The sequence below is a fragment of the Ipomoea triloba genome, chromosome 6 (genome assembly GCF_003576645.1).
Source record: "Ipomoea triloba cultivar NCNSP0323 chromosome 6, ASM357664v1".
NCBI lineage: Eukaryota > Viridiplantae > Streptophyta > Magnoliopsida > Solanales > Convolvulaceae > Ipomoea > Ipomoea triloba.
Window position 1 is genome coordinate 20,146,040 of NC_044921.1, and position 16,451 is coordinate 20,162,490.

Below are 16,451 nucleotides of genomic sequence, written 5' to 3' on the forward strand. Positions count from 1 at the left end.
ATTCAGGACAAATCATGGTAAAAAAGGTGAACAGATCTCGACACGCCAAGGGATACGTCCTTGCAATATACTGATAGTATTTTGGTCATATCTCTTTCATAGGAAGTCTAATTGAGGTGATTAAACTACCCTATTAACTTTTACTGTTCCAAAATTCATTCAAAATCAACTAATGGCCTGGTTTACCCTAATCCCTCATTTGTTTGATTGGACATACAAAATGTGATTCGTAGAAGCATTTCGGAGCTACAAAATGTGATTCATAAAAGGTGCAAGTAGAGATCGAGTTGGTAATGGCAGCTTCATAAATGTCTAGTCTGACCCCTGGCCTATATTCAATTCAGATCAGACTAGAATGCATAGTCACAGTCACCCTCCATGAAGCCATAGTGTCTTCTCTGACTTCTGGAAATGGGCTAACGTGGGAGGGAGACTAGTTCAATGAAAGAGACAAGGAGATAAATTGATATGGACTGGAGGGGAAACTGTCCAATCTACTTTCAAAAGCCTTATTGGAATGTCGAGTGGATGTGAAAAAATTGATGATGTGTTAGGGTGTTAGACATGGCTTTTTTACATATTAATTCTCCTTTCAACACCAATCAATAGTCGTTAAATGTTATTGATAGGATTCGAACTCGTGACTTGACTCCAAAACCACCTGTTAGAAACTTAGAATCAAGTATTATAGCGAAGAATACTTATATTATAGACAGCTATCAATGATGTTAAGTGCTGTACTTGATCTTTTTACCGGTCCTCCGCCTAACAGGATGAAAATGTGAAACTTTCTAATTCCTTGAGAGGTTAAATCATTCTTTTTGCAGGCTATGTTCCTCTGATCTATTTGTGAATTTTGTCACGTAGGTATGAATCCATATTATATTCCACCTCTTTGAATTGAGAGTCTTTGTTGAATGTGATTTTTCATTTCTCATAACTTTTATCTTTGATATTTTACTGTTGGATTTCATGAAAGAATGCTATATATGTCGCTATTTCTTTGATTTTCAAAAAATAAAAATAAAAACGTGCGCAAAATGCTGAATTCAAAGAGTACGTAACCTCAAGGTAGCACTATAGCAGAATCACGTACTCAATCAAGTCAATAAAACGCTTCACTACCTTGTGTATGTTCCAACAATCAAATTTGGAGCTGAGCGTACATTTATTTATTTATTATATATGATATATGTTGTTTTCTGGGTGTCTGGTCCTTGGAATGATTGGTGTACCTACCCATCTCAAAAATATTAATAACTGAATAGATCAGAATAGCAAAATTTCTTAAAATATATGGCCCATGCATTCCCCTTGATGTAAAACATTATATTTATGGGATTTAATGGCGCTACTTATCTTCATTGTGATTGCCGGGTTGTTATGCCGTGAACCTGGGTCTACATTCACATACACTATACTCTACATTCACATGCACTATACTCTACATTCACACTTTGTAAATTCCACATTCACACATTACAGGATTATATGTTTAGTAACTATATTACCACTGTTATGCATTCACAGTACACATTCAAAACTCTATATTCACAGGTCCTATACTCCATATTCACAACTTGAGAACTCCACATTCATACATTAGCGGGCTACAAGTTGTTAGAACTTTTTAACTCTATTACAGATTCACACATGCATAACTCTACATTCACGATTTCTATAATTCATATTCACAATTTGAAACCTCCACATTCACACATTTATGGGCAACTCTAAATTCACACAATCATAAATCTACATTCAAGATTTCTATACTCTACATTCACACTTTGAAACCTCTACATTCACACATTTTTGGACAACTCTATATTCAGCAATATGTTTACTAATTAAAAAAAAAAAAAGACAAAAACGACGTAGTTTTGGACCCAGGTCCACCTTGCAAGGTGGACCTGGGTCCACAGCATAATTTGCCGTGATCAATCGTTATACCCTGCACCACGGTGCACATAGCAATGTGCACCACGTACGTAAACGACGTCGTTTCGATGTTAGTGGACGCGGACGTGAATGACTACAGGGAATTCATTAACTATAATACACATAATCATTATCTAGAATACACAGAACGTTTGCCTAGAATACACAGAATGTTTGCCCATAATACACAGAATACTGACACAAAATACACAGATGTTAGTGGACGCGGACGCGAATGATTCCAGTGAATTTATTATCTATAATACACATAATCATTATCTAGAATACACAGAACGTTTGCCTAGAATACACAAAATGTTTGCCCAGAATATTCTTTGGCACAAAATACACATAACTCATCCGTCTAATATTCGAATGCACAAACACATCACAACCTATGTTAATAACTTGAATACACAGAATATTGACACAAAATACACAGAACTCATCCTCCTAAACATTCGATTGCACAAACACATCACAACATGTGTTACTAACATGAATACACAGAACAGTTGCCTCGAATACACAGAACGGTTGCCTAGAATACACAGAATGATTGCCTGGAATACACAGAATATTAACATAAATACAGAGATCGGTCGAAAGGGAAACGTGATTTCCAAAAAAACTGACAGTTAATTTACAATGCTCAAAACGACGTCGTTTACGTACATGGTGCACGGTATAATTTACGTCCAAGAAGAGTCTCAAACCAGGAGCCTATCTCCGGGCCCATATAATGGGCCTTGACTTAGTCTCGTACTCTCGTGACCCACCATGAGTTTAGCATGAAGTGGTTGTAACTAGTTCCTCCTTTTTTTTTTTGGGAGGGGGGGAGGCTTAGTAATATAAGTAGCTATCTATTTGTCGTGATTAGAACATCTTCATCTACTTGTTCTAGGTACACAAATCTTATTGTAATAGCATTGCATTCAATCCCTTGTAATCAACTTACAATCCCACTATCAATCCAAAATTGTCGCCATGACATACTTTCATCTCGATACTTTACCTTTTATACTTTCCTTATTTTATCGGGTTTAATAATTTGGATTACTCGGGTTAATTAAATTCATCAAATATCATTTTGATGAATATGCAATATTATTTTAATCGGCCTAGACTCGTGTTTAATCTACCTGAATTTGTGATAAACTTACAATATTTTTAATAGACATAGATCTATATTGCAACATAAACGCAAGTCCATGATATAATTTACCTTGGTTTACATTTTGATTTCATAAACATAAATAGTTGAAGTGAATGGGAAAAAGTCTTAAAATATAGGGCCAATTTCCTTTATTTAAGACTTTTATGGGCTTTAGTGGGGCGCTAGTTAGCACACCTTGTTTCGTCAACGTGATTGACCAACCAAAAGCAAAATATATCGTCTATTCCACATACACTTGGGCCACAAATGGAAATGACAAATTATTATTGTGGACCCGAATTCAAAATACATAATTTATATATATTCATAATTTATCAATTGAATGTTTACAATTAAAATTGTGAATAGCATGCACTTGATGGAATTGAATGCTATGAGCATCGAGTAGTTGAGAGAGTTTTTTGTTCATTTTGTGTGTTTTTTTTTCTTGTTAAGTCTCAGTTGCACCTTTAAAAAAAATCTTATATAATTAAATTTCAATTCCCACAAGTGACGATTCCCCCTGAGCCAGCTCCCGTGCCTTCCGAAGCGAACGTGGGTGGACCCCGGACCGTTAAACGGACGGAGAGAAAGACCATGTAAATTTACCAAAAAAAAATTAAAGCATATAGCCATATACATTATTCATAAAATTGACTTTAATTTATTGCCGGTATAGTAACAAGTGTGGCTTAATTAATTATTACATGCGTCATTTAGTGCCACCCAACTCCCTCATTTTATTAGTTACTCCGTATTTAATACAAGAGTTAATGTCATAACTGATTTTTACAACTATTTTAAAATATTAAAATTGATTATCAACTATGCATTTGTTACTTAATTTTGGTATTAGTAAGTTTTTCATCCAAATACAAAAGCGATATAGGAAATTCGCATTTTTCCCGCTATTTTCTCCATTAGTTATTGCTATCATTTAATACCCAAAAAAAAAAAAAAAGAAGAGGATATTGCTATGATTTTGGGTACTCTTTACTACGATTTTTATATGTAGTATATATTATTGCCAAAGGCCTTGTGGTCAAACGGCATAGCTGTGACCCTCCCAATGTTGTGCTTCAGTAGGTTGAGAAAGTATGTTCAATACTACATTGTAATAGAGTCAATAGTATTCAAACAAACAAAATGAAACTCCCAAATGAGAGGTCACGGGTTCAAATTCAAAGAAAGTATATTAAATCTTTGTGTTTCAATAGATCGATTGTATGATGAATTGGGGATCTCTAGCATTCCTGAAAAAAATGTGTGGAATGGAATATTGTTAGGTCCTTGTGCATCGCAATTATTTGACGATCAAATCAAGGGCACATAAGAATCGAAGCAGAATATCCAAAACGCCTTTAAACAAGGGGAAAAAAAAAGGAAAGGAAAATGACATACATAATTATTGGAGTAAGCAAATTAAAGCTTTTTAAAAACCGCATTATATTATCTGGTTGTTCTACATTATATTGCTGGTATGTTTGGTTTCAAAATTCAAAGTTTCTTTTTGGTCTGATGGCGAGTGGTACTACATACATACATTCCTTATATTTACCTCAACTCCATTATTCACATGCTAATGTAACATTCATCTTATTTTATATTTAGAGTGTGTTTAGTTTGGACATGAGAATCGAAATTAAAATAAGAATCAAATATTTTGTAATGGTAATGAGTTTTAATGAAAGTATTTTGCATATTTAGTAGTAGGGTAGAATTGAAATGATTACTAATATTGATGTTTGATTATGTATGACTTTATAATGGAAATAAATGTTTTAAAAATATAAAAATTAAAAAATCAAGACAATTGATCCTAATATAATAACATCCAAAACACCAATATGAACAAAAAAAAAATCAAAACAAAAATCTAAAAACACTAATCCAAACTTAAAAATCAGATTATTAATAAGATGGAATGATGTTCATTTTAATTAGGGAATGAAGTTTTTAATTAAAGGAATAATCAAATTCCATAGTTGTGTTTTAAAAAATTGTCGACCAAACTCTAATTATAATATTGATTCTCATTCTTAATGTGTGGACCCATGAACCAATTAAACACACCCTTAATTACAAAATCAACTAAGAACTATAATGAGTTTTGTTGTCAAAGTACGATGTGAATATTAAGATATTTATTTAGAGAGAAAATTAATGTTTTAAAATACAAAAATGGATTATTATATTAGAAAATGAATATTACCTAGTAAGAAGAATATTGGAAGAAAACAATTTTGAAAGAGAAGACAATGGATAAAACAATATAGTTTCTGGACTTGAGAACAATATTGAAATTTGAAAATATGCGATAAGAGGGAGATATTTTCGTCTCCTATTTCTGCTAATTTTTAAAATAAAAAATAAGAAATTAAAACATTTTTATTGAAGATATTAAAGAAGCTTGTAGTGCATTTTGAGACATTAGCTTTTATTACATGAGACGGTCTACGAATCAAGTTATCTATAATATTGTTAAGTTGTTTTCATATTAGACTATATGGAATGACATGACATTTCTCCTATCTTTATGAACCTTTTAAACAATAATTTAATGAATTAAATTTTTCTTAAGAAAACATTTTCACAAATTGCATATATAAATACAAAACTGTGTATTATTATTATTTTTTTTTTTGTGGGTGTAAATTTAATTTAGCATTTATTTTCCAAGACATGCAGTTGGCAAACGTGTCAGTAGCCGCCTAAGATTCCTTATCCTCACTAATTTAAATTAGACGGTTCATCCCCATTATTAAACCCCTAATGTATTGCATAATTATGCAATTAGGTAAGCAGAAAAAGGAAGCTCCCATATAAAAATTCATAAATATTGTTATCCACACATTCAGAAAAGGAAAATAATCTTGGAAACCTGTCACTCATTAGTCACCACCGCCCAGCTATTTCATTGTTCTTGGACGGTGCCACTTTGTGGCCCATAACACCCACGTCTCTCTCGCCGAGCGCCCCACTTTTTAAACGTTTTTTAGTTTTCTCATTCAAACTCACATCCTCCCAAAACCCACCAATAATAATCTTTTGAGGACTGTTGACTAGTATAGTGCATTATTTGTACATAGTTACTTTCTTAAGTTACTGAAGCACAAAGAGTCAACAGTTACTTCTACTGAGACTCGAATCTACTTTCATAATTCATGTGGGAGTGTAAATCGAGACACCGGGGTCTTTGGCAGGAGAATTTTTTTTAATAAAACTTTTTAGCAATTAAGCTTCATTCTTCGTGAGACTTCTTCCTCATCCACCCCCATGACCCGTTCACACCCAAATTCAAGTCTGCCAGCCTACGTTAAAGTATGTTTTATGTTTAAAAAATATTAATAAATAAAAGCTAGAAAGAAAATTATGTTTATATTATTTTGAGTATGATATATTTATGCTTAAAGAGTGAATTTGTTTTATTATAATATTATGAGTATGACATGGCATTTGGAGAACCTTAAGAAACAATGGGCGGGCTAAAGTACTTTTGAGCTAACTAATTGATGTATAATTAAGATATATATTATGTACTAATTATCACAATTTCATTTTTCTTAATAACAATTTCTTTAACCGAGCCAAGACTCTTATTGTTTGGTCCAAATGGACCAGGTTCATATTTTAACCAAATTAGCTCAATCTAGTTTAAATAATAATCAAACAAATGGTATGTCAATCTTTACATTTGACGTCACTCAAAGAAAGAGGATGAGTAATGAACGTAAGATAAGAATATGAAAAATACCTCTTAAGTAAAAAATTTTAAAAATATTTTTCAGTCAAAATAAATTATTTTTCATTTGATCAAAATCAAAATAAATATCTTTCATGATTCATGAATACCAACCACTATAAATTTTATACAAAAAATTTTAAGTCTTTTTTCAAATTTCTAAAAATAACCTTAACCTTTTTGGGAGGGAAAACTAACCATGATAGGTTCACATGTATAGAGTCCAGACAGTTCCACAAAAGGAACATCCATCATGTTATTGACAGCTAGGATATGCAACAAATTAAATTTTTCTAAATTTTGATTGGACGTCCCTGGATGTATTGTCACCTATTCATTCCTCCTTATCTACAATTATTATAACACAGACCATGTATATAATATACTCTTTTATTTTGATAATATTTCCACATTGGTAGTATTTATATGTGATAGAGAAAGGCCATCAATCTTCAACCCTCCAACAGCATATTCAGTTCTACATATCTGCTAGCTAGCTTCTTTCTTTACTCTTTTGTGTAGCATTTTTTGATCAGATCAATATGCCTGCCATAGCTTTTGGACGGTTCGATGATTCTTTCAGCTTCGCCTCTATCAAGGCCTATATTGCTGAATTCATCTCCACCTTGCTCTTCGTCTTCGCCGGCGTCGGCTCCGCCATTGCTTTCAGTTATTATCCATACCTTTAAACCTCCTCCTTTTGCATGCATCACACATTTTTCTTTTTCTTTTGGGGTCACGAGTGAACCTAACCCTCATATATACAGTACCTACAGTGAGTAAATATTGTCTTGTGACTTTAATGGGTAAAATATTACAAAGAGACAAATCAGCTTAGGTTGTCTATATATTGCTGGCTAACTCAAATCGAAAAAGTCAATAGACTGTATGTTTAGATTAGAATTGAACTTACACAGTATTTTAGTTATCAAGTAAAGAATCTGACCAACTTGCTGGACTGCCCTTACAATTTTTTCTCTTTATTGTTCATGCATGCGTAATGTGGGTTTATTTAGACAATTAATGGAAGATTATTGTTATGGATGCAGACAAGTTGACGTCGGATGCGGCTCTTGACGCACCGGGGCTGGTAGCCATTGCGGTTTGCCATGGATTCGCTCTCTTCGTGGCTGTTTCCGTGGGAGCCAACATCTCCGGCGGTCACGTTAACCCGGCCGTCACCTTTGGACTGGCCGTCGGCGGCCAAATCACCATCCTCACCGGCCTTTTCTACTGGATTGCTCAACTCTTGGGCTCCATTGTCGCTTGCTACCTCCTCACAGTTGTTACCGGCGGCTTGGTAAGTCAAACATATATATATTCCTCTTTTCATGTGAATGCTGCATTTTGACTGATAAGATAAATTCACTGTCACTATTTAAAAATATTTACTAGGTAAATTTTACTTTGTGACTAATCAAAACACAAGAAAATAAATCAGCTTAAGTTGTTTATAGCCTACAGGCTAAAACCAAGAAAATCAATTGAGGGATAGTGACAGTTATAATTTTATATTTACTAAGTTAACAGTCTGATCAACTTGACTGGAAATGCTACATTTATTTAACTTTAATTTGATGAAACCGGACGTATATATGTAGGCTGTTCCGACCCACAGCGTCGATGCCGGAGTGGGAGCCGTGGGAGGAGTTGTGATGGAAATAATCATCACATTTGGTTTGGTATACACGGTGTACGCCACCGCAGTTGACCCCAAGAAGGGTTCACTGGGCACAATTGCACCCATGGCCATCGGATTCGTCGTCGGAGCAAACATCCTGGCAGCCGGTCCATTCTCCGGTGGGTCAATGAACCCGGCCCGATCATTCGGACCCGCGGTGGTGAGCGGAGACTTCAGCTGCATCTGGATCTACTGGGTGGGTCCCCTCGTCGGCGGTGGATTGGCCGGCCTCATCTACCCCAATGTGTTCATGGCCCACGAGCACGCCCCTCTCTCCAGCGACTTCTGATTGATTTCAACTTTGAAGAAGAAGATGATGATGTTGTTGTTGTTGTTGTTCAAATCTCATTTTCCCTTGATTTTCTTGTATAATAATTATGAGAGGAAGAAAAGGCAACATTTTGCTCTTTCTTTCTTTTTGCTTTTTTTTTTTTTTTCTGCTAGCTTTTGGTTTAATTTGCAGCTGTAAATCCTTCTTTGTTGGAATGTGGCTTGCTAAATGCCTAAAATCATGATTGCACTGTCTTCTCTCTTTCTTTGAAAAATTGCTATTTCCAATTTCAAATTCTATTTCTAGCTTGTACTTCAGTTTTGGTGCTTAGTGTTGACATTATCTTTGAAACTAACATTAACTTAATTTGAAAGGTTCGAACTTTGTGACCTCTGATTTGAGAAAGTTACAAAAATATAATTGAATTACTATTGGTAAAATAAGCCTAATTTAAAATTGAGAATATGACATGATTATTTGTATGTGAATTATTTGAAGGAGTGGTGGAAAGGTTGGGATTTAGTGGAGTTGGGATATGACAAAATAATAACTTTACTATTCAAACCACCCATGTGCATATATTATCCAATTTCAGGGGAAGAAAATAGAAAAATAAAATAGTGGATGATCATCCATCTCCATAAGGTATGTATAATGATTAATGGGACCATGTATGAGTTGTGTTTCATATTCCATCTGTCTTTGCCCTGTTGGAACCAATAAAAAAAATCTAATAAATCCTTACTTGTAATAATTCTAGCATTAGCATTGATTAACATATCACCTACAAAAGTTTGACTTTGGCCCTTTGATTTACAACATTTATTGCAAAGCACTATCTAATACTACGTAAATTGTTAGCATAATTCTATGTTTTTTTGTTGTTGTTAGGGTAGAATGGTAGATGTATTTTGACTAGTAGCTCCACCTTGAATAATTCATAAGGCTTGACTTTCTTATACACTTAATTTAGTAAGATTGAAATCAAACATTGCCTATAAAGATGTTGTATGTTTCTTGGGTATCCCCTTCCCGTAGTAATTTTAAATATTACCTACCTATAAAGATAAAAATAATTTAAATATGTATCGTGCTCATAAGAACGTAAAAACAGCAATAAATTGAATAGATTGAAACAGGACGTGAAGGAGATTACTCTATTTTCATTGTAGCAATCATTAAAACTTTTTTGGGACTAAAAGCATGAGTAATTAATTAAATAATTAATTAGTAGTATTTAAGATATATTATATTGGTGTTCAAGTGGATGCTTCCAATTCTGCCCATGCTCCTCCTCCTCCTGATGATTTCAATTCTTTATAATTCCACTCATGCCCTTTCCATTCAGGTAGTTGTTGAATGACGAGCTGTACACAAACGATACAGTTCGGTGTTTAATAATCGAAAAAATTCTCTATTATTAAACATATAATATATAAACATAAAATGTGCAATTCAACTATCGGTTTAGACTTTTAGTTAAGAGGAGCGCATACATACCGTGCCTTTGGAATTGGGTGTTCCAACAGTGGTCTGGCAAGCTAGTCTCCAGTTCCTGGGTTTCTGGATGCATTAATCCCAGAATTAGTATGGAGTTTTAGTTTCTACACTTTTTTTTTTTTTTCATTTTTTCCTTCTCTCAAAATGGTTATATTAATTGAGTATTGTAGATGTAGAAGCATATACCCGTTTCAATTTTTCATTCTCCTTGTCTGTCCGGGGACTCAGTAGCTCCTTTCCTTCCACTACCTAACAATACCAAAACCCCTATTTAATAATTAATAAAAATAATAATGGAAAATGACAATTTTAGTTCTCCATCCAATTATTAAAAAAAATACTAAATTTAGTTCCTTATTTATACATACCATTGCATTTAGTCCTTAAGTTATCAAAGTTGTAGCAGAATTACTGAATTAGTCTTTGACACCAAAAAAAAAACGTTACTTTTAATTTCACTACTAAATACTCAAAAACTCTAAATTTTCAAAATTATTTTTTGTAAATTTAGCAACATTCTTCTCTAATTATTCACTAGTCTATGCTCTCTTAGTTGAAATTTTGATTTTATTACGAAAAAATAACACTTGAAATTTACACCCACAGACACAACTTAAAAAGCTAGAATTTTGAATATTTAACAAACAAAATTAACATTTCAGAACCAATTTTGCCACAACTTTACTCAAGGACTAAATGTGGTAATTGATAACATGGTCCATATAATTGAGAGACTAAATTGATTATTTGTTGAAATTAAGAGACCAAGACTTACATTTTTCCTAATAATAATAACAAAGCATGCAGTAAATCACAATCCAAATGAAAATAACCATAATGAATGAACAGTAAAATAATAATTCAAAAATAGAAAGGTAATGGGAATATGAAATGTGACCTCAACCATGCATGTGCCACAGGTCCCTAATCCGGCGCAGTTACACAGAGCTCTGGACTGAAGATTTATGTATACATATATCATTTGACTAAACAACCAATTAGGAAAATTAAAGAAACAAGCGAGATTAAAGCAAAGCAAGAATGTTAGTTGGTTGGTGCGGGCTTACATATGGTCCATACAACTCAACGTTACCGTCCAACATTATGTCTCTGAGCTTTTGGCCTCCCTTAGCTTTCCGATAATGCACGTCTGGGCTCCCATCCGGAAACAATACCGACTGACCACATTAAAACAAACCCACAATTTCTTTTAATTTATTCATCACAAGCTAACTACATAATCGAAAGAGTTGAAGAATAGAATAGAATGTAATGAATTCCACATACAGTAGTACATCAACTCACATGGACGAATGCAAGTTTCACCATTGCTTCTTGGTCTTCATCTGGTGTAACACTGCCAGCAGAAGCCCTGATTTTACCTCCAGAAATGATTTTGCTGAGATTGGGCGAGGCTACTGTAAACCTTTTGGGATGGATAATGGTGGTGGTAAGATATTTAGGGTTATTGAAATTGTAGTAAGGTGATGAAAAAGAAGGTAACAGGCCATATGTGTTCATTTTCGTTTCATTTACCAAAAAAGTGTACACTTGATTTGAAGATAGGTCTAATAGATGGATTGGATATTTTGTGAACTAACTGCTGTGTACGTGTGGCTCTCATTATCTTATCCTTCTACTGGAGATATATATATTTATATGATAGTTTTTATAAGATGTAGGTTTTTTTTTTTTAAATTTAAAATCTACAAGAACAATGACAGAAATAATTGTTTCCATGGAGCTGGGCGCTCAGAAATGGGAAGATGGTGACACCTAAATGGCTAATACAGTAACAGGCTAACCCGGGAGGGCACCGAGAAGGGGTAAAAACAAACGCCCACCGTGGGGCTCGAACCCACGACCACAAGGTTAAGAGCCTTGCGCTCTACCAACTGAGCTAGACGGGCTTGTTGATGGTGACACCTAATTAGCTAATACACCAACAGGGCTAACAGCCCCGGGGGGTCAAAATAAGTAAAACAAAAACAAACGCCCACCGTGGGGCTCGAACTCACGACCACAAGGTTAAGAGCCTTGCGCTCTACCGACTGAGCTAGACGGGCTTGTTGATGCACATTAGAGACAATTCTATACACATTCGGCAGGCCTAGACTAGACTTTATAGAAAATGACCATCCACTCCCACTGAGGCTCAGCATCATGTGAAGGGGGCTTTGGTGTAGTGAGGTCTGATGAGTGTCTGAGTGACGCCATGCTCCACACAATGAGTATGGATTCCCATATCTTAGATTACACACAATAACTCATTTGCTTGCTTCTCTTCTCTGCCTCTGCTGCACATAAGCACGTTAACACTCACACTGAAGACTGAAGACACAAAATGGATTTGGAATTGAGAATTTATTACCCTGCATTTGTAAGAAACACATAAAACTAGTTATATAGCCGTTACCTCCAACACAACAAGCACCAGTGGTCTAGTGGTAGAATAGTACCCTGCCACGGTACAGACCCGGGTTTGATTCCCGGCTGGTGCACTCTTTTTGTCATCGACATTGATTTTCAATACTTGATAGAATGCTCGTGGGGTTTCTTTTTCCCCTTTGGCTGAAACTTTTGTTGGTTCTATATTTTCACCAAAACTCAATTTAGTCTGCATTACTTTATGTAAACTGATACTAATGATTTAAATTCCTATGTAAATGTAAAATTCCCTCTATAAATGTTCTGTAAAATGTTATTTAATAAACAATGAGATGATAATCCCAGTTAGATTCAGATTTCACCACACCAATGCTTCCTTTTAAAGCAAATACACACAGAAGACAACAAAAATGTTTTTGAAAAGGTAAAAGAATCAAAATATATCATAAAATGTTAATGTACTGCACACAAGTATCAAAAGTTGCATTAGCTACAAGTTGAGGTACCTAGTGCTTGACAGCATTGGTTACCCTCTTCTTCAAGTATTGTTGGGTGTGCTTTCCAAAAGCTTGTATCGATTATATTACAGTGCTCAACCACAACTTTCTTGCGGTATTTCTCTACTGCCCCTTCCATACTGCACTCTGATTTTGTTTCCTCCTGGACAACGACAACTCACAGCATAAGCCCAAGTATCCCCATTGTACAAATATATGGGGAATGCAAACGAATAAGAAAAACATAAGCAAGCAAACGTGGCACCCACAACCACCTAATGTTTTTTAGGAGTCTCAACTTAAAGAATTTTAATATAATCATATCATGAGCCTCCAAACAAAATGCATTACGATGAATGAATGCTCATGTGTTTAAAGAAAATAGTTCATTGCAAATGAAATAAACTTTCATGCTAGTATTGATCAACATCATAAAACAAAATGAAGTGAAGATCACTAGCATAGCATCTAAAGTTTAAGGAGTTAAGGCTGGTTAATTGTGGCAATCGATGCCAGATTGGAAAGAACTACCTTGTCCCAGAAAACAGAGGATCCATGACGGAAAATGGCTGGCAAATTGTGGTAATCAATCCCAAATTTGGAAAGCATTTCATTTTTTTCTTGTGTTTGAGTACCCTGCAAAACAAAGATATTCAGCAGAGAGTAATATGATGATTGTTCATTTGGTAGGTACTAGTGATGGTCAATTTCGCTAAAACAGAGGATTGTTGGACACCTCATAAAAGTATGTAAGCTTTTTGTACTGCTTTCAGATATATAGATCTTATTTTTCCCATAAGGTTTTGCTCTCTTGAATTACGTGATACATCTTAGGGATTCTTGGACTGATTATTAGAATATCTCTTTTTAAAAAAAGACTATTTTTAAAGTACAAATGAACAAACATTTGCTGGAGAGATATGCAAAAGATATTAATTTGTTCCAATAATCGTGCATAATGGATTGCCCACTGCCACTTCAACTTAAGAAAGGCCATCCCATGGGGGTAACCCCAGCCCAGGTCGTAAGAGTGATCCACCTACAGCTGAGAGGTCGTAGGTTCGAACCTCAAACTCTTGAGTTGCCGGTCCGCTATGGGTAACCTAGGCTGATTTACCTCCTTGTGGTCCTTTGCCGGCTAGGGTCACAAGGCGAGGAAAACAACCTTGTTAAAACAAGAAAGGCCATCCCCAAAAGACATTCCAAAAAGAAGTATTGCACCTTAAGGCAGTTTTGGGACTCAGTTTTGCTCTTGCCAGATTTTACAAGCATCCAGAAACAAGTATTGTACTGATTATTAATGTGACCTGCATGTTCCAAACATATAATCAAGAGAAAGGGACATGATACTTTATTTTACTTGATATTCTCAGACTAGACCACTAGAATTGCAGTTCATAAATTTGTTAGAATTTTTTTAAATAGAACTTATAATTAAAAAAGTACTCACAGTCAACTTGTCTCCAAGCCAAATAATCTTGGAGAATCATAGAGGAAGGATAGCAAATACACCGTCCATCAAAGTATGGTGGGTACTTCAAGTCTTTTTTGGGGAAAAACTCCTTCCACTTCATCATATATATGGACGAGAAGAGAGATACAATGGCAGAGACTATTTCACTGCACACAAGATCAAAGTAGCTAGTTTTAGCATTTGACAATCAAAAAGGTCCTAGTGTACTGCTGAAATTGGTTAAATATATTAAGGGTGCGTTTGGTTCGCATATGGGAATCGGAATCGGAATGGGTATCAAATACTTGGTAATGGTAATGGGTTTTGGTGATAGTATTTAATATGTTTGGTAGTTGGGTGGAATGGGAATGATTATTAATAGTTGGGGAAGAAATGAGGAAGGGAGATGAAACCCTTATTTAATAAGGGTATGAGTTTTGTCATTAATGGGGTATTCCAAACCCATAGTAGCATTCACAAAACCTATCAACCAAACACAAGCAATCACTTTCATACCCATTCCTTATGCCTAAACCCACCAACCAAACACACCCTAAATCTCACATAAGAAAACTTGATTTGTTAAATTATGGCCTCAAAGCAAAAATCACTAAAGGTCTCTGTTCTGCATAGCATGCACAAGCTAAGTGTTCCGTGAGTAAAATATAGATGCAAACAGAGCTGAAAGAAGGAAAGAGAATAGGACGCTACATTACGGTTACTTATACAATTCATCAAACTACTTCTCAACATATATCTACACTATGCAAGGAGTATACAATTTCATCTTTCATTATAACATTAACAAAAAGAAAAATATTTAAGACTATAGGTAGGATGATGAAAGAGTTACCTGGCATGCCTTTCATAGAGCAAAGAGTCTTTCTTCAGAACAAAGCTGAAGGAAAAAAAAAAAAAAAAAAAAAAAAAAAAAAAAAAAAAAAAAAAGTGAACCAGAATCTGTTATAGAGAAAAAGAAGCATCACACAAGCAAATAAAATATTCTGAGGAAGCTATTACCTGTATTCATCACTCACCCCATATGCAAAGACAATATCTTTAAATTCCTCCACCACAGAAACTGCGCAAGAATTCATAAGGTTCAAAGCTTGCACATCGTTTGGTTTGTCAAAACCATGAGCATCACAGAACCTATGAAACATATAAGTAAATACTAGCACATTTCAAAGCAGAAAAAATAAAGTAGAAATAATTTTTTTAAAGAATGTACAGATGTTTAATACTACTTTGTTGACTAAATAATTAGCCACTGCACCGTTCATTTAGTCAGTTTGACCAACTATGAATTAAGAGGGTGCAGTTATTCAATTGTAAAGTGATCAAAATGTATCAGAGGGTGCAGTTATTCATTCAATAAGATTGCATCCATTGGGACAATGAACATTAAAAGGTGAAGTACAAGGAACTTTACCTAAGGAAGTGACAACCATCAATTCAGATGACAATCCAAGTAGATGGCATCAGTTTGCTTTCAAATTGGAAAGACTTGATATACTCAGGTTTAATATTTTCAATGCATTCTCCAAACAAGCCCACATCTTTACTAAGAGATTGCTGATCATTCCAGAAGCTTCTAGCTGTTATATTTTCTGAATGCAGAATAATTACTTTCTTCCTCCTCCTCCTAACAGGAGTGCCATCTTCCTGGTACTTCACAATATCTTCAACCTGAATCATAATGGATATAGAATGGCGTAAACATTGGAGGTGCACAGATATAGAACAGCAGTAAATCATATACTGATTTGCAAACTATACCTTATGTTAACTCCGACGTGGTGGTGGGGGGGGGGGGGGGTTT

General features: G+C 34.8%; 2 protein-coding genes, 3 non-coding genes and 1 pseudogene across 5 annotated transcripts; 2 read left to right on the forward strand and 4 right to left on the reverse strand.

Annotated features, from left to right (window-relative positions):
- The first annotated feature begins 7,268 nt into the window (after nucleotides 1-7,268).
- LOC116022998 (aquaporin TIP2-1-like) lies at nucleotides 7,269-9,090 on the forward strand. The gene is made up of 3 exons (XM_031263929.1): nucleotides 7,269-7,508; nucleotides 7,889-8,139; nucleotides 8,441-9,090. Exons 1-3 carry the CDS (start codon nucleotides 7,382-7,384, stop codon nucleotides 8,807-8,809), a joined length of 747 nt encoding a protein of 248 aa, XP_031119789.1. The 5' UTR covers nucleotides 7,269-7,381; the 3' UTR covers nucleotides 8,810-9,090.
- An 804-nt stretch (nucleotides 9,091-9,894) lies between these two features.
- On the reverse strand, nucleotides 9,895-11,885 carry LOC116022838 (photosynthetic NDH subunit of subcomplex B 3, chloroplastic). The gene is made up of 6 exons (XM_031263723.1): nucleotides 11,597-11,885; nucleotides 11,359-11,469; nucleotides 11,190-11,246; nucleotides 10,478-10,540; nucleotides 10,292-10,354; nucleotides 9,895-10,158 (listed from the first exon to the last, which is right to left on the reverse strand). Exons 1-6 carry the CDS (start codon nucleotides 11,810-11,812, stop codon nucleotides 10,051-10,053), a joined length of 618 nt encoding a protein of 205 aa, XP_031119583.1. The 5' UTR covers nucleotides 11,813-11,885; the 3' UTR covers nucleotides 9,895-10,050.
- A 243-nt stretch (nucleotides 11,886-12,128) lies between these two features.
- TRNAK-CUU lies at nucleotides 12,129-12,201 on the reverse strand. Its single transcript has one exon. It is a non-coding gene; the product is annotated as a tRNA-Lys (tRNA).
- Nucleotides 12,202-12,284: 83 nt separating this feature from the next.
- On the reverse strand, nucleotides 12,285-12,357 carry TRNAK-CUU. Its single transcript has one exon. It is a non-coding gene; the product is annotated as a tRNA-Lys (tRNA).
- A 364-nt stretch (nucleotides 12,358-12,721) lies between these two features.
- TRNAG-GCC lies at nucleotides 12,722-12,792 on the forward strand. Its single transcript has one exon. It is a non-coding gene; the product is annotated as a tRNA-Gly (tRNA).
- A 312-nt stretch (nucleotides 12,793-13,104) lies between these two features.
- The window catches only part of LOC116022033, a 7,381-nt pseudogene continuing 4,034 nt past the window's right edge, over nucleotides 13,105-16,451 (reverse strand).